Below are 25202 nucleotides of genomic sequence, written 5' to 3'. Positions count from 1 at the left end.
TGTCAATGGTTTGTTGTATTCCGCCGACTTCTCTATCAAGCTTTTTATTACCAGTAAGTGGTCGTTAGTGCTATATCCGGATCTAAACCCAGCTTGTTCTCTAGGCTGACAGAAGTCTAACTTAGCCTCCAGTCTTTTTTCGATAATTTTTGTGAAAAGTTTATACATATATGTGTGATAGCAGACTGATAGGACGGTAGTTTTTTTAGATCTGTTATGTCACCTTTCTTTGTGCAATAAAACAATGACTGCAATGTTCCATTGGGAAGGGGTTTTTCCTTGGTAAATGCATTCGGTGAAAAGTTTGGCCAAAACCTGGATAATTTTATTTCCACCTTGTTTGATTGCCACGATCACTACTCTGTCATCGCCAGGGGATTTATTATTTTTCATTTCGGAAAGTGTCTTTTTAACTTCGTATGGTGTTACTTCTGGCGTTAATTCTGATCCCTGGTTTGTGATTTTGGGCAGGGGCTGATCTTGCCTTGCGTTGGTGCTCTCATACATTTCGCGATAAAACGATTCGACAACCTTGGATTTTGGCTCTATTCGTAGCAATGTTGTTGTCTTTGTTTCTTATTCTGTACATATTTTTGTTGCCAATGTTATTCGTATTTCGCCGCGAAACTTTTAAACTTTTGTTTTCTTGAATTATTTGAGTTATTTCTCTTGTATTGTTTAAGATGCTTTAGTTTTGTTATAATAAATTAGTCTATTTACTATAACAAACATTTTTATTCGAGATATTCTATTTGTTCATAAGTCAAAAAATTGTTAATTTTAAAATATTCCTAAGGCCGCGTAAATAGTCCAATTTCAATTCTGTAAAGTAGGTTAGATAGGTATAGAGCCATTTTATACAAAAATCGTAGTTATTCTGATGTATCATAATTATTCTGGTTATTATTGCGGCCGTAAATTGTTAATTAACAATTTAATTGTTGCTAAACTATTTATTCAATTTCCATCGGCTTCTGGAAATATAACCTATATCAGAAAGGCTTTTATGTCACCAAGTTATTTAATTATTGATAAATAATTACCTAAAATTTTAGTTGAAAATTAAATATTTTGTTGTAAAAGCCCCCTTTTTCCGACGAAAATTTTCATCGTAGTAAATCGGGAAAAACATGTCTCCATGCAGAATTTAATAACGGTCAATTTCTATTGGGGTGTTTTTGGTGTAAAGTTAAAATCTTTAAAGTTATAGAGCAATAATTGAAAAAAAAAACAGGATTTGGGGGCGTCATTTTGTTTACAAAAAAAAATAGCACACTATCTGCGGACTTTGCAATTTGCATACCTATATTATTAATATATAGAATCCTAAGATTCGATTCCAGCAATAAAATTGCGAGTAAATAACTTTTCCGTGTATTTTGATAATTTTCCCAAAGTACCTTACGAAGGAGAAAATATAGAGAAATATACCCTTATACATTAATTACCATTTTTAAAATAATACTTACCAATAGATTCCATTCGGGCCAAAGTATAAAAATATTTGTGAGTTGGACATTCCAAAAATGAAGGAGATACTACAACAACCACTCTATTGCACCTGGTAGAAATCAACCTAATCACAGCATCGTGACTGTTTTCTCCTCCGATGACGTCTCTATAAGTAACACACAACTTCATTTTATATTGTACTTCTAATTTGTTGATGATCTCAATAGCAAAGTTGATATCGTCGTCACTGAACATCACGAAGGCATCGTAAGTTTGTGGTGGAAGACCTAGACTTTTTCGTTCTGCATCGTCGTGTGTTATAATGTCTTTGTCGTCAATATCTTGGAGCTGGGCTCTGTAGCCGTCAGGATTTGCTTCAAACCATTCTGCGTCTTTTTCTTAAAAAAATATTCAACATTGTATAATACATCATTTCTTTTATACCATAAACAAAATAAACACACTTTATTTATTTAAAAATCAATAATAATAATGGCTATGGCAAAATTCTTGCAAGATTTGAATTTGCTGCCATTTGCGCAGTAAAGGGTTGACAAAAAAAATGAAAAAAAAAGAAAACAGTTTGACAGCTGACAATTTAGGGTTAGTAAAAATGAAGCGTTACACGAGAGAACAACGCGTTTTTATCATAGACATACTAACCATAGACCAGGCTAGGGATACTGAATTCGCTCTATCCAGATTCACTTTGACACTGACGTTAGTAATTTCTTTTTTGGGAAGTTCAGTTGTCAGAAGTGACTGGAAATTACTACACAACCAACGCACCTGCTCATAGACAATATTATTAATAGTAAACAGACATAAAAATTAACATAAACCTTAACGCCAATCAATAATTATTTATTTACACCATTATAATGTATTGATAACAAATGAGAAAATTATTTATTGTATAAAATAAAAATATTTTGTAGAAATGAACTCCACAAAATTTTATGAGATTGGTAGACACTCCCACTATTTCTAATAATTCTTCTTTTTTTAATGAAAGATTAAGTTGATTTTAGCAGTTAATAGTGTGAGGTAGGAATTTTTGTGTTGTATGTTTCCTATTCCGAATGTGTCAAAGTGAATCTCTGTAGAGCGAATTCAGTATACATGCCGCTCAATGCATCGGGGTGTAACCATTGTCATATTAAGAGTAGATAAGGGATACTCACCAAAAAAGCGTAACGCGGAAACAGCATTGAAACAGTCGATCGATGGTCTATCTATCTCTATTAACCAAGCGATCCCGCGCATGTGACAGACAAAGATGGCTAGACCACTCAATCCTATGTCGGCGTAACACCTCGATGCATTGAGTGGCATATGACTAACACGGTCTATCCTTAACATGTCTCTGGGTGTAACGCCAATATCAAATACAGTGGTCTACAGGGGCGTGCGGTGAAATTTGAAACAGGGGAAGCAATTTATAAAAAAATTGTAAAAACACCTATTTATAATGTAATTCAATTCTTCTACCTGAACGAAAGTCTCGGTCATCAAAATTCTTAAACCTCTTTTCCATTCGTTGGCATATTTGATCTAAAATCTGATAGTATTATAGACTATAATAGTCGGCGGTAGCACTATGGGACATCTCCAACATTATCAGTGCGTATGCGTTTCCTTTTAGGCTCAAAACGTCTTGTCACCATATTATTCCAACATTTTTCAATTTTTGTTAATAACATCTTTAAATTCGCAAATTTTTTTTACACAGAAATCAATCTCGTTTATCTTGCATTGCAATACATTAAATAAATTATCTGAGAATGTAAATATTTCTGAAAAAAGCAAAGTTAAGAAACTCCAAAAATCCTCTCGAGCTATTTATGGTTTCTGTATCCCACTTTTCACATTTTCGCCATTCTCCAAAACCCTAATACATATATATTTATATAAATATTAAGTATCTATAATATAAATAATTATATTTATTTATATAAATAATTAAATAAAATCAATCTTCATAAGGTGCTATGTTTTCTCCGTTCTGCTGTACGGCATGGAAGCTTGGACACTGAAAACGATAAACATCAAAAACATTGAGGCATTCGAGATGTGGTGTTACAGGAGAATGTGGAAAATATCATGGACAGAAAGAGTAACAAATCAAGATGTTTTGCTGAAGATGGGGAAGGAATGCGAAGTCATAAAAACCATACAAACGAAAAAACTGGAGTATCTAGGCCACATAATGAGAGGAGAAAAGTACTCTCTGCTAAGACCCATAATCCAAGGAAAAATCTCGGGAAAGAGAAATGTGGGACGTAGGAGGATTTCCTGGTTGCGAAATTTAAGGGAGTGGTATGGGTGCAGTTCAATACAGGTGTTCAGAGCTGCAGCCAACAAAGTTAAGATTGCTGTGATGGTAGCCAACCTCCGATAGGAGACGGTACTGCAAGAAGAAGAATCTTCATAATTCCACAAAATCAGTCGACAAAGCCCGTCATTGTCAAATTTTGGTAAATCCCATTTAAATTCATGAAAACAGCTCCTTGTATGCAGTTGACTAAATTGCTTATAAGAGATAGATATGCCCGAAATTTGAACTCGTCACTCTGCGTGTAACCCCGGTGATTTTTACATAGGTAGAGGAGAAGCAAATTTGAAATCAGATTATCTGCCGACATGACTCCGAATACCAACGTAGAAATACGATCATGGCCTATGGGTCCGCGTACGGAACGAAAGCTAGAAATGCAGCATGCAGCGCTGCTTTTAGATTATTTCATAGCTTTGTTATTTAATGTATGACAAAAATAGAGTAAAATACGTTTGTCTTTTCTTATTACTTACTGCTTGTTTTACATAATTAAATATTCTCGTAAGAAACTTAAAATCCTGCTTATGTGTTTGTTCAGTTTTTTTTTAAATAATCTCAGTTACTCAGTTGGTACGGTATTATCTACGGAAACCAAGGGAGCGGGCAGCGGCCATTATATGCTAGAGAGAGAAAGCTAAGCGCCGGTAGAGAGAAGTAGATAGACCACCGATGAACTACTCCGCGTTACGCTATTTTTCGTAGCTTGCCTAATCTATGTATTATTATATCTATGGTTTTTGTTTTGGAACAATATTATAAAAATAATGAAAGTTTGGCAGCAGGGTAGGCAGGTTTAAACCAACTGATTTTTTAGGAAAAAACCTGGGTTTTTTATTAAGCAGCCAAACTGGTGTTTATATTTAAAATTTTTAATACAGCTTCCGCAAATGAAGAAAATTAAGATAAATGAATTCTATTTTTTTTTACTTTCGAACTTAGTTATTTTGAATATTATTACGTTTGAAGATGTTTTTTTTGTTATATTAATTAAACGCTTTTATTTAGTTCAATAGTTTGCGTCAAATCTTTAGACGTTAATTTGAGTGCCTTTTCTCCAATGCGAATGAATAAAAATTTGCAGACATATGCATTCGCGGGAACAATGCACGAATAATCAATACATTTTTTTATGTTTATTAATTGTTTAAATAAAAAAACGATTTTAAGAGGATCGGTACGTATTTTCGGCTGCAATGCTATTCAAATGGGATTCATTTTTTTTCGAATCCTGAGAAAACTAATAAGTATTTTTAAAAAAATTAAACGCAGAATGAAAGATTGCGTTATTAGCGAGGGCCGAAAGTCCCTGAGAACTTCTATAATGTTTATTTTAATAAGTTACAGGGGTGAAAAACTAAGAGAAAATTTAGTGCGATTTTTAATTTCAAATATATCATTCAACATAAACTTTTTATTTATTCTAAGGGACTTTCGGCCCTCGGTAATAATTTAGTCTTTCATTCTGCGTTTAAATTTTTCAAAAATATTTATTGGTTTTTTCAGGATTCGAAAAAAATGTACACAATGTTGTGGTAATATTTTCCAAATCTATCTTTGTCTTACAACGCACTCAGGCGGAATATAATATTGTCAGCATATATTGTCAGTCAGACACTGACAATCAGTGACAATTTTAAATATTTGACATTGCATCGGGATTATGTTGAGTTATTGATTAAATATTATTGATATATAGTGTATTTGATAAATAATTGATTTAGAAAGTGAACTTAATAAAAAGTTATTTATTGTGTATTATTTGTGGAAGATCCAAGCAGAGAATACATCAGGATAATATATTCTGTGATCCAAGTATTTTGTTGTTAAAGATGTTCAAAATTGTAAGCGTTCCATAACAATATATTATTAAAAAATCACTTTAACACTTTTCATCTTTTCTCGATTGAGTATTAGTCTTTGTTGTACAAATAAATTATTACAATCACTGAATAAAGAGTTAGTGAAAAAATTATCACATTTATTAACTGAATTAATAATTTGCAATTATAAAAATAACAGTTATCCAAGAACATTCAAAACCCATCTCTTTAAATTAATGATGACATTTTCAAGTAGAATGACATTCTAGTAATGTTTACATATCCATACCAGTGTGAATTTTACTACACGTAATTTGCCGTGTAAAGACAGAAAAAGTAGGGATACACGTAAAATATTTGCGAATTATGTATGTACCCATAGCCTTAATGGAATATGCTTAAATTCTCTTGTTTTTTACAATGTAAAAACTTGAAACTTTTACGTGTTGTAGCTAATGATACGAACTATACATAATTTCACTTTTTAGGTTAATTGTTTACGTTATGCTTCATAAATAAACGATAAAGTTTCAAATTTTTTGCCGATTCCGACTACTTTTCATGTTAGTACATCATATGTTTTATACATATTTTAAGAAACATGACGATATTTTTAATGTTTGAAAAGTGTAAGACTAAAAAGTAAAAAATAAAAAAATATGAAAAAAAATTTTTAAGAAACGCTTTTCTTTAGTTACGAATGACTAAAATTAAAAATAATATAAAAAAAATCAACTAAAAATAAAAAAAATAGAAAAATCTAACACATTCGTTAAAGAAAAGCGTGGGGCGAAAACAGTTTATTCGATGAAGACGCGCCACGCTTTTCTTTGACGAATGTTTCACATTTTTTCAATTTTCTTTATTTTTTTGATTTTTAGTTGATTTTTTTTATATTATTTTTAATTTTAGTCATTCGTAACTAAAGAAAAGCGTTTCTTAAAAATTTTTTTTTCATATTTTTTTATTTTTTTGTGTGCGTAAATAAAAATAAAAGTTGTCTTAATCATTTTTTTTTTCATTGTTGATTACTATTATTTTATAAAATAATTTATTTATTTTTAAAATATTTAGACTTATTATACTATGTATCAAATAAACCTGGTTTAAACCAAAAAACCTGTTTTTTTGGTTTAAAAAAACCTGTTTTTTTGGTTTAAAAAAACCTGTTTTTTTTGGTTTAAAAAAAAAACCTGGTGTTTTTGCCGACCCTGTTTGGCAGCCACAGTCCAAAAATTTCGTACAAAATATGGTCGGAATATTGATTTAACTTCGTCCACTGTGAGGAGAGTAATGGAAAAATTCAAGGAGACTGGAGTAATTGGTGATGCTAAACGAACTGGTAGTCCAAAAACAAGCTGCTCAAATGTCGATATCGAAACAGTGCTTGAGAATATTGGTGAAAGTTTATGACCAGCATTTCACTGTCATAGACAAAAGTTGCAACTTTCAAGAAGTTCTCTACACCGTTCTTCTTCTTGTAGTTATTTCTCCTATCGGAGGTTGGCTATCATCACAGCTATCCATGCCTTATTGGCGGCTGCTCTGAAAAGATCTACTGAGCTGCAACTATACCACTATCTTAGGCTTGTCGGCCACAAAATTCTTCTTCTACCTATGGATCTTTTACCCTTATTTTTGCCCAGCATTATGAGACTTATGCCTGGTTGCAAAAACAGATTTTAAGCTTAAGATGCACCTTAAGCTCAACTTTCGAAATATACGCGTTGCACCATTGAGTTTTGGATCAATTTTCAGCTTGTCACAATGGATTGCCACGTGGATTGGATCGATAAGAATCGAAAAATATGGTGGAACGTAAGAGATACTTCAGGCAGCCCTATCTATAAGTTGAGCTTAGCTAAGCTGTAGCTTAAGATTTGTTGGTGCAACCAGACATTAATATCTCATACTTTGCACCTCCGGTGAGTGGTCTATGTGCGTATGTGGTCTAAATATTCCAGCTTTCGTGTTTTGATGTTCTTCATAAGCTCGCAAGCCATTTGTAGCCTTTTTAACACTTCTGTATTTATAACTCATTGTATCCATGGTATTTTCAAAATCCTTCTATAACACATCTCAAATGCTTCTAACTTCTTTATATTGTCTAGTTTTAGTGCCCAGCTTTACATTCCATACAACAAAGTCGAGAATATTTTGATTATTTAAACAATGTTCCGGACCTTTTTGAGTGGGAGGATAACTCAAATATATGAGTTATTTTCAAGAAATTTCTGCAAAAAAATATGAGTCACCTCTCAACATCCAAATGTACTAATATTTTTACAGATGCGCCCTGGTCTAATTGTCTTCCATTGGTTCCGATCCTGTGCTACTATTTACCATGGTCTCACTTCATTCTTCTCCAGGTCTTCTCTGACTGCATCTTTCCACGTTTTTCTAGGCCGTCCTGCAGATCTTCTACCGTCTGGTCTTTCCCAAAACACAATGCTAATCAGTTTGTCGTCATCACCCCATACCACGGGCTGCCCATCTTAGTCTATTGGCTTTTATGTATCTCACGATGTTTCCCTGCCCGAAGAGAGTTTCTAATTCATTGTTGTATCCGCTCCTCCATTCATTTGTCACACTGTTCCTGCAAGGGCCATATTACAATAACTCGCAGAATTTTATACACAATGAAGAGATTGAACTGGAATAATGATGCGGCTGTAGTTTCGTGTTGCAACGAAATTGAAAATGGTTATTCATTTTTGATTTACATGTTTACTCCAGTTGGAGTACGAAGGGAACCATTCTCGTTGGAACTTTACCGCGCTGAGCAGATGGGACGTGAATTATAAATTGTAAAATTCCCTCATCTTCCTTAGTCTCATCATCCGTTATGGCCTGCAAATTGTAGAAGCCTCGGAGGTGTTACCAGATAAGGTTCCCATTGTTTTCAGTCTGGTAGGATGTAGAATAACATTTTTGGATGTTGTTTTATGTGCTATTAGATTGAAAACTTAGTTTTTTGATAGCAGTTGCCGCTAGGGCATCCCTGCCATTTCGTTCGTTGCAATCCGTGACTGCACGGCGGGGTTTGTCCTAGATGGGTCAGATAGAGCAGCATATCGCACCTCGGCAACAACACTGTCATAAGTCAAAAATAGCCATTTTGAGTAAATCCGGTGTGAAGATCATCCTTACTATATAACATTCGATTATTTCTATAAATTGAACAATAATTTTGTTATTTTTTCTTCAATAAGATTAATTTAGGTTATTTTATCAATTAGTACTCTTTATTGTAGAAATTTGAAACTAACTTATTAATTATTAACAAATGTGTCTGTGTTGCTGAAAACCCAAAGATGGATTATAACAATGTGCCACTGTTGCTGATCATAGTGGTTGGAAATTGCACAGAAATTGAGGTTCAACGTGAAAATTATGATAGGTTATAATGATTTTTAAGATTTTTTAATACAGTGGAACCTCGATAAGTCGGATTAATCGGGACAGCGGCCGATCCGGGTTATCGAAAATCCGGGTTAGCCGGAGAATATGGTAAAAATGATTAAAATACGGTATACTTAGAGATAAACTCCATTATAAATGCCAAAACATGAAATCCATATGCACAGTACATCTAAATTACATACAGTTGTATAGAGTACTGTTTATTTCTTGGTAAAAAACTCAGTTGAAATGAAAAAATTTTTGTTTTGTCTGATGAAAATCGGTCTGGGTTAGCCGGACTTCCGAGTTATCGGGGTCGACTTATCGGGGTTCCACTGTACATTTATTTAAAGAATACAACACAAACGTAATTACATAAGAACATAAAATATATCCGCTTATTGCCTATTACAAAATACTCGTTAGAAACATGTACCTATTTAGATTTTTAACATTAATTTTAAAGTAACTACTGGTTTTTGACGCCTTTCTTTGATGATTGGAGGAGGATCTTAGAGGAGGGTCTATTTTGCATCCTAAGATCGATAAAAATTATGATACATATTATTTTAAAATGATGTGATTTTTGTTGGATAAAAAGTTCAAGGCATCTATTTTATTTTGGAGAAGTTTCAGTGGTGCGTTATAGAGCTGTTTTAATTCAATATTATCAGGAGTTAAGCCAATGGAATTTCTACTGTTTGTTTTCCGAATTAAAATTTTATTTTGAAGTTGCTATCACTGTAAGAAGTTTTATAATAAACGGTAAACAGTTCATCTCTAAGTAGGTACTTGTAATGTTGCAATATCGGACCACAAAACTTTTTCTCCGTCAGAATTTAAAACAAAATTCTTTCCCATTTTCTCCTGCCATTGTTTTACATCAAAAAAATCTGTAAAGTTCATTTCTGTAATTTTGTATGAATTTGTTGCCCAGATATTCCTCCTTGTCTACTTTTAAAATAAACAGCTTTTGTAGTAGCAAGTTTTAATATATATTTTGAACGATCAGTCATTTTCAACGAAAAATGCACAAAAAAACACGTTTATAACTAACTGAAATCACACCACAAACGTGGTTCTCAGAATAATGTGACAGTGTTGTCACTCATTATAGCGCACCTAATTTAAAAAAAAATGTATCTAAATATATCTGCAACACTGTCATAAGTGAGTTGTTACAGTGTTGCTGAATAGAGTTGTACAAAAATAGTTATTGCTATAACAGACATAAGTCGCCATCTAGCGCTTATAACACAAAATATCTTTTTGACAGTGATGCAGACGAAAGTTTAACAAAATACCCATTTAATGCACCAAACATAAAAAACACTGAATTTCGACTTATGACAGTGTTGTTGCCTAGGTGCGATATGTGCCTCCTGATGAGAGACTAATAAGTTTCGAAACCGGTAGAGGTGCTTGCTGCACTCTGATTGGACTAGAATATGATGCGGCTGTATTTTCGTTTTGCAACGAAATTGAAAACGGTTATTCATTTTTGATTTACATGTTTACTCTGGTTGGAGTACGAAGGGAACCATTCTCGTTGCAACTTTACCGCGCTGAGCAGAGGGGACGTGAATTATAAATTGTAAAATTCCCTCATCTTCCTTAGTCTCAGCATCCGTTATGGCTTGAAAATTGAAGAAGCCTCGGAGGTGTTACCAGAGAAGGTTCCCATTGTTTTCAGTCTGGTAGGATGTAGAATAACATTTTTGGATGTTGTTTTATGTGCTATTAGATTGAAAACTTAGTTTTTGATAGCAGTTAGTTAGCAGTTTTGATAGCAGTATAAGTGCCTCCTGATGAGAGACTAATAAGTTTCGAAACCGGTAGAGGTGCTTGCTGCACTCTCTGATTAAACTGGAATAATGATGCGGCTGTAGTTTCGTGTTGCAACGAAATTGAAAATGGTTATTCATTTTTGATTTACAATGAAGAGAGTTCGTTGAATGGATTATTAAAAATAGTGGGTGTTGATTATTCGAGCAAAATCATCCTAAGCGATGAAGCCCATTTTCACCTTGATGGTTCTGTTAATATTCAACATTGCCGCATTTGGACGAAAAAAAAATATCCTCAATGTGTCTGTTTGGTGCGAAATTTGGGTTGGAGGCTTCATTGGACCATACCTCTTCGAAAATGACGCTGTTCAAACAGTGACCATTACTGACGCTCGATATCGCAGTATGATAACTGCCTAAAGTTATCTTAAAGCAGAGTTCTGAATGATAACTGCCTAAATAATTGGATGATATGGATGTAGACGACATGTGGTCTCAAAAAGACGGAACCACATACCAAACCCGTGAAACAATTGAATTACTACAAGCGACATTTTCTGGTCATGTACTTTCTTGTTTCGGTTATCAGAATTGGCACTATTGATCGTGTGATTGGATTTGTCATTTTTATGGAGTTATTTGAAGTCAACGGTTTATGGCAACAAGCCTACAACCATCGATGCATTGAAGGAGGAAATTCAAAGCTCCATCAACGAAAGGCAGCCACATTAATACAAAAACATGTAAAATTTAGACAAAAGAGTGCATATGTGCCAGCAAAGCCGAGACATCCATTTGCCTGATGTGCTATTTACTACATGACCCTATAGTAGGGAAGGAAAGTATGCTAAATTTGCAGTCACTAGAGCGTTATGGGGACCTATAGGGCTGTGAAGATTAGGTCCTAAAACCAAAAAAAGTTAAGTAAAGTTTTCCATTTAAGTGGGGACTTTCTATTTTTTAATTTAATTTTCCATTTCCAACAATCGTTTTTTTAGATTATAGCGCCATCTACCTATAATTCGAAAAAATGTCTCGAATAAAAGTTTCTTATTTTCACGACAGGAATCCAAATCTGGATTCCTTACTGCCCACCTCCGTGGGAGGTCGTGTTTGGTGTCACTCGATCTGATGTTCATTTCGCGAAATAACGCGGAGTTCCTATTTAAAATTTTAAATTGACCCCCCACCCATCTCCTTGGGGGATCGTGTTTGGTATCATTCAATAGATTTTTGAAAAATATTGAAACCGTATTTCTTAGTTTTTCGATCTGACATTTATTTCTCGAAATATTCGCTTTTTTCTTGTGAAACTTTGTGACTCACCCATTTCCTTAGGCCCCGCTCAAACCGTCAGATTTTTTAAATATACACTGTTCTGCATGTACTTAACTTACCTCATCTTAATCTGACGATTTCGAGTTTTTCTAAGGATAGAATTTTTTTCTCGGACCCCCCTTAACGAACTCCCTTGTATTAAGATCCAATATATGGTAGGGGTACATTTACAGGGTACAAGGTTTCTCCCTATGTGATAATCTGACGCGCTCGAGTAACTGAAAAAATTCCCGCTTGGACTCCTCTACCACTATAATTCAATAACAAAATCATAATCTAAAGAATAAAGCAATGTTTTCTATTCAATTCATATCTTGCGTAAAATTTGGGACACTTTATAGGAAACATTGAAAGTGAAATAAAAATACACTGGAAAAAATAAACTCTTACCAATTAGAGGTGTAACATCTTCTACAACATCAAATCTGTCTAGTTGTTCCAAAAAAGACAACAACTTGGCAGTGGTGCTTTCTTCTCTATTTTTTTCAGACCATATGTCCAAAACCTTCAAAGCTGCATCGTTACTGTCTTTAATATGTGGTATTATTTCTCCACTTATTCCACATAATTCTGCAAGACCATGCCAATCTCTTAAAAAAATATTAAAAAATTAATGTTCGACTATAATGAAACAATAGATTGAAGTAAGTCGAAAACTTTGGAGGTTTTATAGATTATAGTTATAAGTTGTTCTGAAGCTATTTTCTTGTGGCATTTTTGTAATTAACTAGTTTTTGAGAACGGTTGAGAACCTAGTCTAAACGTAAATAAAATCATTTTTTTAGTAAAATTGTGGCTTATTTCCCATCAAACTCCCAGTGTTTGTTATAATTATTTATATAAATTAGCTCAAGCTCAAAATATAATCATTACTGGAACATATTTTCCTCATATACAGATTCAGATGGAAACTTCCAAACGAGATGGACTTTAACTATATTGATCACATTTTAGCATCAAAGAGATAGGACTCCTCATTGTTTAGCAACTTCCCATGCAAAGCAAATGATAAGCAATAGCAATACCCAGCGTAGTGTCAAATATGAACCTAAGAAATTAAATTAAACTTAGCTAGAAGAACGAAGCCAGAAGATGAAGAGCCGGAGCCAGAAGAAGAACGAAGCCATATGAGATACAACATAATAGATAGTGATGAATATTCTCAAGAGAATATTCTCGAGAAGTATGCCAAGCTCCACAACTCTGGACGTAAATGTACTGCATTAATAAACCTTATTGTGATTTCATTTGACCACTTATTCATCTTTTCTTTGTATGCTTTGACAAAACCAAATTAAATTTCAACAGAGTACAGGAAATAAAGGGGAAATGCAGAGCTACATGCAAAATTTTCCACAGCAGTTCGACTTTATCGGAAACGCATCAGGCACTGCAATAGTGTTCAAATACCAGTAAAATTTCGGCCACATGGCTCAGCCAAATATATATTTTCGGCAACATATTGCTTCAAAAACTAGCCCGTCTAAATGCCCCTTCAGACGTATACCAATCCATGACTGAGCTGACGACTCGTGAAAAATAAATTCGCACAACTCATCATCAATACATTGAAATGCAGAATGTAGATGACCAGGATGAGCTAATGATATAAATATATTCTGAACCTGAGACCTCATGTTTTTCTGATTAAATCTCCACATCCATTACTTGCGTTATTTGTTGTTAAGAAGAAACTTTCATTTTTTTATCAAATCAATTTTGTGTCCTTTGTTGTTTTTGTATTTTGTTTATATATAAAGAACACTGTTGTTTAGTCTCATAATTTTGTATATAATTTCATGATTTTTAATACCCTATTTCATCTTCAACAATATCCCTAAGTGCGTCGTAGGGTTCATTTTCAGAAAATTCTCCATATCGAGAATATTATCGAGAATATTCTCTGATTTTTCATTCTCGAGAATTTTCCAACACTAATAATATAACGAGCGATCCACAATTATTGGGATCAAAGCTAGCCGTGCAAAAAATTACGTATGTCTTGTTTTAATCTGAAAGACCGCCGGAGTGTGACGTCACGGCCAACTGCGGCTATATTCAGTGTTGTTATGATCACTTTTCCAAACAAAGAATATAGATTGAAAACACGTTGAAAAAATACCCAATCTCAAGACCTTTTAATTCGTATAAAGTTAAAATTTTGCTTCCTCTGCTACTTTTTATGTTCAATTATAGTGCTTTTTAAGTTGACGTACGTACACTGACAATTATCTGTCAAAGTTGACGTAAACTGGAAAGTATATCTGAATCAATAATAGTATGGTATAGTTAGACCCAAACCCAGACATCCAAAGTGAAAGTTATCCTCCAACACCAAATGATTCTATATGGTCCACATAATGTTCAAAAAAAGTCACACCATTTTGAGCGTCGGGTTTGGGGGGGAGAGGGGGGAGAAATCAGCAAATTCGTAGTTTTTTACGTTTTTCGTCAATATTTCTCAAACTAAGCGGTTTAGCATGAACAACAAGTAGTCAAAGATGGCGCCGGGCATACAAACGTGTGTCCAATGTGCTGATAATTTTATTGTAAATAATAAGTATATCGTTTGCGATTTGTGTATTAAACCATATCATTTGCATTGTGCTAAAGTGAAAGATCAAGTGGTAAAAATTAAACAAGATTGTGTTAATTTAAAGTGGTTTTGTGGCAATTGTTTTACGATAGCTGAAAATAGACTTAACAAAAACGAGTCTGAATATCAACTTAATGAAAAGAAAACAAAAGAAGTATTGGAAAAAACTTGTAAGTTAATTGATCTTATTGAAAATAATGGTACACTAACAAACAGTCAGCGTCAATGGAGCGATGTTGTAAAAACGAAAAAAACCGAACCACTTATTATAAAACCAAAAAATCAAAATCAAAATTGTTTAACAAAAACTGTATTAGCACAAAAATTTAGTCCAGTTGATATAAATGTCTCGGTTGAAAATGTTAAATCTTGTGCTAAAGGGTCGATTGCAATTCATTGTAATAATAAGGAGTCTTTGGATAATTTCAAAATTAATGCTGAAAAAGTTCTTGGAGCAGATTAGGAGATAAAAATGGCAAGTATATCTAAACCTAAGATCAAGATCATAAATGTCCACGAAAAAGACATTGAAGATATTGACAGCTTTGTTGATAGTTTTAAAAAACAAAATTTGACTGACGGTATAGAAACTTACATTAAAATATTACGTAAATATAAATCGAAAACTAATAACCGTAATGCACTTAGGGCCGGTTGTTCGAACGCTAATCAACAATGATCATTATCAAATAATTAATTACTGTCAATGTCAACTTTGTTTGGGTTGTTAAAAAGTCTGTGGAGTCTATAATCAATTAATATAACAATAATTATTAACATAATTAATAATAAATCTCATAATTGTAATTAATTATGTTTTCAGCAACCCAAACAAAGTTGACATTGACAGTTTTGGTGACAGTAATTAAATATTTAATAATGATCATTGTTGATTAGCGTTCGAACAACCGGCCCTTAATGTAATAGTGGAAATTTCAGCAGATATATTTAATTATCTAATTAATGAAAAGGAAAAAATACATATAGGATGGAATAGCTACAGATTTTTTGAACACGTAAATATTATTCGTTGTTTTCGGTGCTGGGAATTTGGACATTTCGCAGATAAATGTACTTCACAGGATGTTTGTCCATTATGTGGAGGTCAACACAAAAAAGATGAGTGCAGAATTACTAACGATAAATATGCAAATGAAATTCTTAAACTTAAACATGTTAATTATAATCATAATGTATTTGATAGAAATTGTAGTAGTTATCAAAGACAGTTATTAAAAGCCAAAGAAAGAATAGGGTATAATATCTAGCCATCAAAGACGCCTTCAAATATTACATGCACAAATAAAAAGTGTACAGATAATCTTCTTTCTTGTATTAATGCTGAAAGTTACTATAAACATTGCGATGAAATCAAACTTTATGTTCAGGTATATGACCCACACATTTTATGTTTAACGAAAACTTATATCACTAGCGATTTTTCAGATTCTGAGCTACAGATCCCTGAATATGAAATGGCGCGTTGTGATTCTAGTAGTCGTCATACAGGAGTTCTAATTTATACGAAAGAATACATAAAAGTCAATAATATCAAAACATTTATTATTGACAAGAGTTTGTGGGTTTTGTCTTTGGATGTTGTAATTAATGGATCATATTATGGAATAGTGGGTATTTATAGATCGCCAAGTGGTAGTATAAGTGAATTCATTGATGTATTTTTCAAGTGGATGGATGATTATTATGAATCACATAGTAGTTGTAGTATAGTCATTGCTGGAGATTTCAACATACATTATGATAAAAATTGTCAGGGTAAAAGTAAATTGAAAGAATATATAGAAAATAATGGAATGCAGCAACTTGTAAATGAATATACAAGAATTTCTAAAGATTCAAAATCTATGATTGATCTTGTCATAAGTAATGACTATACGTTAACTGCTCATGTAGAAAAAAATTACATAATATCTGATCACTGTATTGTCCATGTGCTCAATAATAAAGTAACTAAAAGTGAAGTCATTGAAACAAAACAAATTCGTTCTAAAATAATATATGATAATATGGTAAACATGTTGATTGAAAAAGATTGGGCATATTCTTCGGTAAACATCGATGAAGTTACTGATACTTTCATCGGTAATATCGTAGATGTTTTGAATAGAGTGTCACCAGTTAAAACTGTGGAAGTTAAGAACTTTGGTAATAAATGGTTTGACAACACTTGTAAATTGGCAGTTAAGAAAAAAAATCTTGCTTATAAAAGATTTTTGTTTGCAAACGATTGCGTAGATTGGAATAACTATAAAATTGAAAGAAATAACTGTGTTAGAATTTTAAAACAAGTTAAAATTAGATTTTATGAGTCAAATATTGATAGGAATAGGGGTAATTCTAAACAAATGTGGAAACATCTCAAACAGTTAGTAGGAACTAATAAAACTATATCAAAATTTCAAAGTCTTGAACATGAAGGTGTAAAATATAGTGTAAATTTGGCAAACACATTAAATCAATATTATGTTGATAGTATTAAAGATATTATTGTAAGTTTTGACCAAAATAGTGATATTAATTTAAATTTGCAGACAGTTGTTTCATCTGATGTAAATTTTGAAACTTTTGAGAGCATATCACTAAACCAACTATATGATATAATCAAATTTCAATATAAAAAAAATAGTACGGATGAAGTAGGTCTTGATATTATCAAAAATCTATTTCATGTGCTAGGTTATCCTTTATTAAATTTAATTAATATGAGTTTAGAGAAGGGCCTGGTGCCCAAGCAATTTAAAATATCAACTATAGTTCCTGTTCCAAAAGTTCCTAATACTAATAAACTTGATCAATTACGTCCAATAAATATGCTCCCATTTTGTGAAAAAGTTTTAGAAATTGTGTTGTACAATCAGCTGATTAAATTTATTACTTCAAATAATATCCTGTATAATTACCAGTCTGGATTTAGAAATTCTCATTCATGTGAGACCGCATTACAGTTAGTTGTCTCAGATATGAAAAGTATTTTAGATACGACAGGGGTCGGTATATGCGCAGTTTTTATAGATCTCAAAAGAGCATTTGAAACATTAGATCGTCATATACTTCTTTTGAAATTAAAGAAATATGGTTTTAACGGGACAGTTTTTAATTGGCTGGAAAATTATCTGTCAAATAGGTACCAAAGGACTAAATTAAATAGTGAAATGTCAAATCCACAGTTAAATGATATTGGTGTGCCGCAAGGCAGTGTACTTGGACCTCTACTTTTCATATTATACATTAATGATTTGGGAAACGTATTAAGCAAATGTAAAATTCATCTTTTTGCTGATGACACATTAATATATTTTTATGGGGAAGATTTTGTTGATGTAGTGGACACGATGAATCGTGAATTGCATTTATTAACTGAAAGATTTAAGTTAAACAAATTGAAAGTCAATGAGTTAAAATCCAAATACATGTTTATTCGTAATAATACTCTTTTCGGGAAATTCTTAAGTTTGGATGTTCACATTAAATTAAATAATGAAAAAATTGAAATGGTTCAGGAAATAAAGTATTTGGGATTCATATTGGATAGGGAACTAACTTTTAGTAAACATGTTGATTACATTTGCAGAAAGATAGGGAAAAAATAGGTTTTTTTCGAAGAGTATCACCATTTTTGACATTTCAAACTAAATTAACAATTTATAATTCGTTAATATTACCTCACTTTTTATATTGTTGTTCATTGATTTATACAGGATGTTCTAATTATGACAGGCTTCAAATTCTCCAAAATAAGGCTATGCGAGTAATATTGAGATGCAATCGATATACTCGAATTCAAGATATGCTGAAAACTTTAAATTGGTTAAAAGTTGAACATTTTATGTATGTCCAATCTATGACATTCTTATTTAAGATGGTAAACCATTTATTGCCTGAGTATTTGAACAGTCAGTTGGTCCCGATAGCAAATGTTCATGAGCATAGCACTAGAGCTGCAAATTCAATAAATTTTTATGTTAGAACAACCAACAAGTCCAGTTCAATGAAAAGCTTGTTTCATAAAGGAATTGTACAGTTCAATAATATACCTTATCACATTAAAAATAGCCATAATGCAACTATCTTTAAAAGATTATTAATCCATTATATTAAAACTAAGACCTAGAAACCAATTGGCAATGTTTGTTGTACTTCCAGTGTTTTTATTTTTATTTTGTTTTCTCTTTTTTCTATTTATATATTGAATGCTTCTAATTAATTTAATTTGACAATGCTTATTTCTTTATTTGTTTAGTCTCATGTTTTTTAATTTTTGTAATACTTTATGATAATTATACAGCGCTCCTTGGCTTGACAATTCTTATGTAATTTGTACAGGTGTGGAGTGCAATGTTTTTGCTTTATGTATTATCTATTATGATAAATAAATAAATATCTATCTATAACCCTCTACACAAAATTGTTCTACATTAAATTTGAAATAAAAAAGACCCAATGCATAACCCTTCTAAAATGAACGGTTCCAAAGTTACGGAGGTAGTATAGTATAATTAGTCCAAAAAAAGGCCTAACCCAGACATCCAAAGTAAAAGTTTTCCTTCAACACCATATTGTTCTATATGGTCCACATATTGTTCAGTAAAAAGTTACACCATTTTAAGCGTCCGGTTTTGGGGGGGGGGGGGGGATGAGGGAGAATTCGGTAAATTAGTAGTTTTTTTACGTTTTTCGTCAATATTTCTAAAACTATGCTTTAGCGTAAGGAATGTTCTACATAAAATTTAAAACAAAAAAGGTTATATACATAATTGTTATAAAATCAACGGTTCCAGAGTTACGGAGGGTGAAAAGTGGAGGTTTTCGATACTTTTTATACTTACCGATTTCTCCCCCCTCTCCCCCCCAAACCCGACGCTCAAAATGGTGTGACTTTTTTCTGGACGTTGTGTGGACCGTATAGAACAATTTGGTGTTGGAGGATAACTTTCACTTTGGATGTCTGGGTTTTTGGTATATATCATAAATATGGCCCAAAAAATATAACAAGTATCGAAAACTTCGACTTTTCACCCTCCGTAACTCTGGAACCGTTGATTTTATAACAATTATGTATAGAACCTTTTTTGTTTTAAATTTTATGTAGAACATTTTTGTATATAACATTGTTTACGCTAAAGCATAGTTTTAGAAATATTGACGAAAAACGTAAAAAAACTACTAATTTACCGAATTCTCTCCCATCTCCCTCCCAGACCGGACGCTCAAAATGGTGTAACTTTTTACTGAACAATATGTGGACCATATAGAACATTTTGGTGTTGGAGGAAAACTTTTACTTTGGATGTTTGGGTTAGGCCTTTTTTGGACCAGTTATACTATACTACCTTCAGTACCTCCGTAACTTTGGAACCGTTCATTTTAGAAGGGTTATGCATTGAGTCTTTTTTATTTAAAATTTAATTTAGAACAATTTTGTATAGAGGGTTGTTTATGCTAAACCGCATAGTTTTAGAAATATTGGCGAAAAACTTAAAAAACTACGAATTTACCGATTTCTCCCCCTCTCCCCCCCCCAAACCCGACGCTCAAAATGGTGTGACTTTTTTCTGGACGTTGTGTGGACCATATAGAACAATTTGGTGTTGAAGGATAACTTTCACTTTGGATGTCTGGGTTATGCCATCTTTTGGATCAACTATACTATAATATAATAGACATGCACTGTATAGAGCTATCTCTGTCGTTCAGAGCCACCTATGGTGACAATAATTTTGGATCACCCGTTATTATCATCTACATGTCTTGAAGGAAAAAGCTAAGCTTACTTAGTGTACACGCACTTACAGAAGAAAAGGAAGACAATGAAAAAAAAAATTATTTTACGTCAGGAACAAAAGGGAGACGACAAAAAAAATCTTTGTCACATTGCATAAAGAATTTGATCGATGCCAATGTCATGACATAAAAATGATTGCTGGAGATCTTAAGGCTGTGTTCTCACTAAAAGCAACCGGCGATCAATGAGACCACAACTTTAGTTGGGTTGCTCTTGTGTACTTACTGAAATCTACTGATTTGAAGTCTCTTGGGCCTTGTTCGCCGAGGGCCACAAAATTCAAATATCTGCTATGATCAATGAGACCACAACTTTAGTTGGGTTGCTCTTGTGTACTTACTGAAATCAACTGATTTGAAGTCTCTTGGGCCTTGTTCGACGAGGGCCATAAAATTCAAAGATCTGCTATCTCCTCCGCGATAACTAAGCTATGCTTGGCAACTAGACGGGTCTAACACAAAAATAGGCAAAAAGCAATTTTTTCAGCGAACTGTAGGAAGTGAGAAATTACACATAAAGAGTAAAAATGATAACAGGTTTAGGTTGAGGCTAATAAACTTTGCAAGCACCAAAAACAGGATATTTAGACTTAGTATGGTATAACTAGACCCAAACCCAGACATCCAAAGTGAAAGTTATCCACCAACACTAAATTGTTCTATATGGTGCACATAATGTTCAGAAAAAAGTCACACCATTTTGAGCGTCGGGTTTGGTGGGAAGAGGGGGCAGAAATGGGTAAATTAGTTTTTTACGTTTTGGAGTCAATATTTCTAAAACTATGCGGTTTAGCATGAACAACCTTCTATACAAAAATGTTCTACATTAAATTTGAAATAAAAAATGTCCTATGCATAATCCTTCTAAAATGAACGGTTCCAAAGTTACAGAGGTAGTATAGTATAATTGGTCCAAAAAAGGCCTAACCCGAACATCAAAAGTAAAAGTTTTCCTCCAACACAAAATTGTTCTATATGGTCCACATATTGTTCAGTAAAAAGTTACACCATTTTGAGCGTCCGGTTTGGGGGAGGGGGAGATGGGGGAGAAGTCGTTAAATTAGTAGTTTTTCGTCAATATTTCTAAAACTATTCTTTAGCGTAAACAATGATCTATACAAAAATGTTCTACATAAAATTTAAAACAAAAAAGGTCCTATACATAATTGTTATAAAATCAACAGTTCCAGAGTTACGGAGGGTGCAAAGTGGAGGTTTTCGATACTTCTTATATTTTTTGGGCAATTTATAATATTATTACTGATGAAAGAAATGTTCTTTAACAGGATTGTGTTTTGTAAATAAAATTTGCTATTTCAGTGGCCGATGGTATGTTAGTGATAAGCCCTTGAAGAAACGTTAACTTCACCACCCAAAATCATCATCAATTGCCTAAGAAATATAAAAAGTATCGAAAACCTCCACTTTTTACTCTGCGTAACTCTGGAACCATTGATTTTATAACAATTATGTATCAGACCTTTTTTGTTTTAAATATTATGTAGACCATTTTTGTATAGAACATGTTTACGCTAAAGCAGTTTTAGAAATATTGACGAAAAACGTAAAAAAAACTACTAATTTACTGACTTCTCCCTCATCTCTATATAGCTGCATCGCCAATTTTTGTCATACATATTTACTATATCTCTATATTTATTGTATCACTAGATAATTATAATATTTTGTGTATATTTTAAATTGGGTGGTATCCCGTTAATAAATAAATAAATAAATAAATCAAATTCCCCCCCCCCCCCCAAACCGGACGCTTAAAATGGTGTAACTTTTTACTGAACAATATGTGGGCCATATACTTAGAACAATTTGGTGTTGGAGGAAAACTTTTACTTTGGATGTCTGGGCTAGGGTTTCTTTGGACCAATTTTACTATACTACCTCCGTAACTTTGGAACTGTTCATTTTAGAAGGATTATGCATAGGGCCTTATTTATTTCAAATTTAATGTAGAACATTTTTGTATAGAAAGTTGCTCATGCTAAACCGCTTGTTTTAGAAATATTGACAAAATACGTAAAAACTATGAATTTACTGATTTTTCCCTCCACCTCCAAACCCCACGCTCAAAATTGTGTGACTTTTTTCTGAACATTATGTGGATCATATAGAACAATTTGGTGTTGGAGGATAACTTTCACTTTGGATGTCTGGGTTATGCCATCTTTTGGATCAATTGTATCATACTAACTGTGATCTAGTTTAATTAAAAAGTGTGAAAATCATTGTGCATATTACAATTAATTACAATAATTATTACCATTAGACTGTGGTAAGTATCTTACAAAAAAAAAAATGTAATTTGGTTTATATTGACAAAATTAAAGAAAACAAAAAAAGCACACTAAAAAAATGTATACATACCTCGATAAGCCTTTATCATTAGGTATAACTTTCCTAGGATTCAATAAGGCTGAAATTAAGTCTCTTGTCTCCTTTCTTAACACCTTTACAGGTATGTCAGACATCTACATAACAAAAGACAATGATATAATAATGATATTTATCAAACTCCTTTTATTCTATATGACATTTAGGTTTATATTTACTTTTACCTATAAGTATTATCACAAACCACAATCTTGTGAGATATGTATATAGTCTGGGAGGTAGTGTCAAATTTTTACGGTAATTTTAGCACGGACTCTATTAATTTATTTTGGTAGATAGTACTTATTTGATAACAAAGATGTCTGTCAGCTGGAGCTACTTCGGGGCTTTTAGTCAAGAAAAGATAATATATGAAAGTAAATGGAAAAACCCTGCAATTTATATGTCAAATATTTATCTTCGTGAATAACATCCATAATGGCCTAGTGGTTAGAATACCTGGCTCCTTGCTTTCACCCAGACGAATTGTGTTCGATTCATGGCATCAGAAATCTTTTTTGTTTTTTAAAATTGACATTTTGATTTGAAAAATAATTGTCTTTATAATATCACATTTTTATTACATACACAAAAAACATAAAAAAGTACCTATTATAAAAACAATTATTTTTCAAATTAAAATGTCAATTTTAAAAACAAAAAGGATTTCTGACACCGGGAATCGAATCCGACTCGCCTTGGGTGAAAGCCAGAAGCCAGGTATTCTAACCACTAGGCCATTAAGGATGTAAATCACGGAGATTTTTCCATCTACTTTCATATTTTATCTTTTCTTGCCTAAAAGCACCGGTTTTGGGACAGCTGTCACATCAGTTGTTAATAAGCTTTGGAACAACTAACTATAAAAAAAAACCAGCCGTGCTACAATGCTCAGGCCAAACTTGACTCTACCTCCCCGGCTAATAGTACTACTGTCTTTTGTCCAACACAGGATTTCTATCCTATTTACCATTTGATATTTGTTATAAAAAAATATAAAATATCGTGCATGGGATCTACAGGGGCATCCGGGGCGATCTTTTGGACCTTCAACAAGCTCCAAAATTCAAGAAAAAAATTGGTGAAAGATAAAAATATATTAGCTGACATGAAACTTAAACCATAGACAGACAAACTCAACCAAATAAACCAGCTAGTTAGAAAAATTAAGGAAACTTCATGCATAAAGTTATTATTTATGTCTTTATGTAGTTTTGGGTTTATCTCTTTGTGGTTTTGGGAACATCCGTCCAAATACACATTATGGTATGAAGTACCATATTCATGATCTTATCGGCACTTTTAAAAATGCTGATTTTTTTATACATACATTTTATTTTATTATATAAATTCTCACTGTTCCCTTGCATAGAGTGGCACCAGGTTCGACCTTGACACCGACAAGTGACAACCGACTATTCAAAGTGCGAATAGAAACGCTGACATCTGATTTAATATACGAATCCGACACACAACAAGTGTGAACCTGTATCAATTTTTTGTAGTAAAAAATAGTTTTTTAACCCTTTCAGGGCAACTCCCTATTATTTTCTGCCACACTGAAAGGGTTACAATCAATCTTTTTGCTGATGATACTTTGATAGCATGCAGTGATGTTAAGTTAGAGAATGCTGTAGAGAAGATGAACAGAACACTTGATCGAGTTAATAAATACCTCAACATGAATAAATTAAAACTAAATATTGATAAAACCAAAGCTGTTATTTTTACTACTAAACATAAGTATAGTTTAATAAATTTAAATCTGATTAATTTACACATTAACAATGAAGAGATCAAAATTGTAAAAACGGCAAAATATTTAGGTTTTCAGCTTGATAACGTGCTGTCATTTGATGGACATTTTGAGTATATAAGTAAAAAAATTTCAAAAAAATTGTACTTTTTCACCAGAATAGCTCAAAATCTGTCTACTGAGACTAAAGTAACTGTATATAATACAATAATACAGCCACACTTTGATTACTGTGCATCGATTGTATATTTATTCAGTCTTAATAAAATTAGTCAGTTACAAAAACTTCAAAATAGAGGGATGCGCATCATATTAAGAACTAGTAGAATAACGCCAATATTGATTATGTTAAAATCACTTTTCAATTCAATTCAGTTTATTGATGTCAATATACAAAGTATTTACATAAGTCAAAGTCTGTTAAAATGCATCATTGAAATACATTGGCAAGCTAACACTTAATAAGTAAAATCTATAAAATTTTATCACCTAGTCTAAATACTTAACACAAAGTTAGAATATT

At 32.6% G+C, this 25202-nt stretch overlaps 1 protein-coding gene across 1 annotated transcript in view; it reads right to left on the bottom strand.

Annotated features, from left to right (window-relative positions):
- LOC114324969 (myeloid differentiation primary response protein MyD88) overlaps positions 1 to 25202 on the bottom strand; it is a 50160-nt gene that overhangs the window by 18896 nt on the left and 6062 nt on the right. Inside the window, exons 2-4 of the mRNA XM_028272901.2 lie at positions 22918 to 23021; positions 12528 to 12727; positions 1470 to 1850 (exon numbers count right to left, since the gene is read on the bottom strand). Coding sequence (XP_028128702.2) covers positions 1470 to 1850; positions 12528 to 12727; positions 22918 to 23021 — 685 coding nt within the window. The remainder of the gene's footprint in view (positions 1 to 1469; positions 1851 to 12527; positions 12728 to 22917; positions 23022 to 25202) is intronic.

The sequence above is a fragment of the Diabrotica virgifera genome, chromosome 1 (genome assembly GCF_917563875.1).
Source record: "Diabrotica virgifera virgifera chromosome 1, PGI_DIABVI_V3a".
Lineage (NCBI taxonomy): Eukaryota > Metazoa > Arthropoda > Insecta > Coleoptera > Chrysomelidae > Diabrotica > Diabrotica virgifera.
Note: the sequence above shows the minus strand (reverse complement) of the source record. Positions and strands in the feature narration are given on the sequence as shown.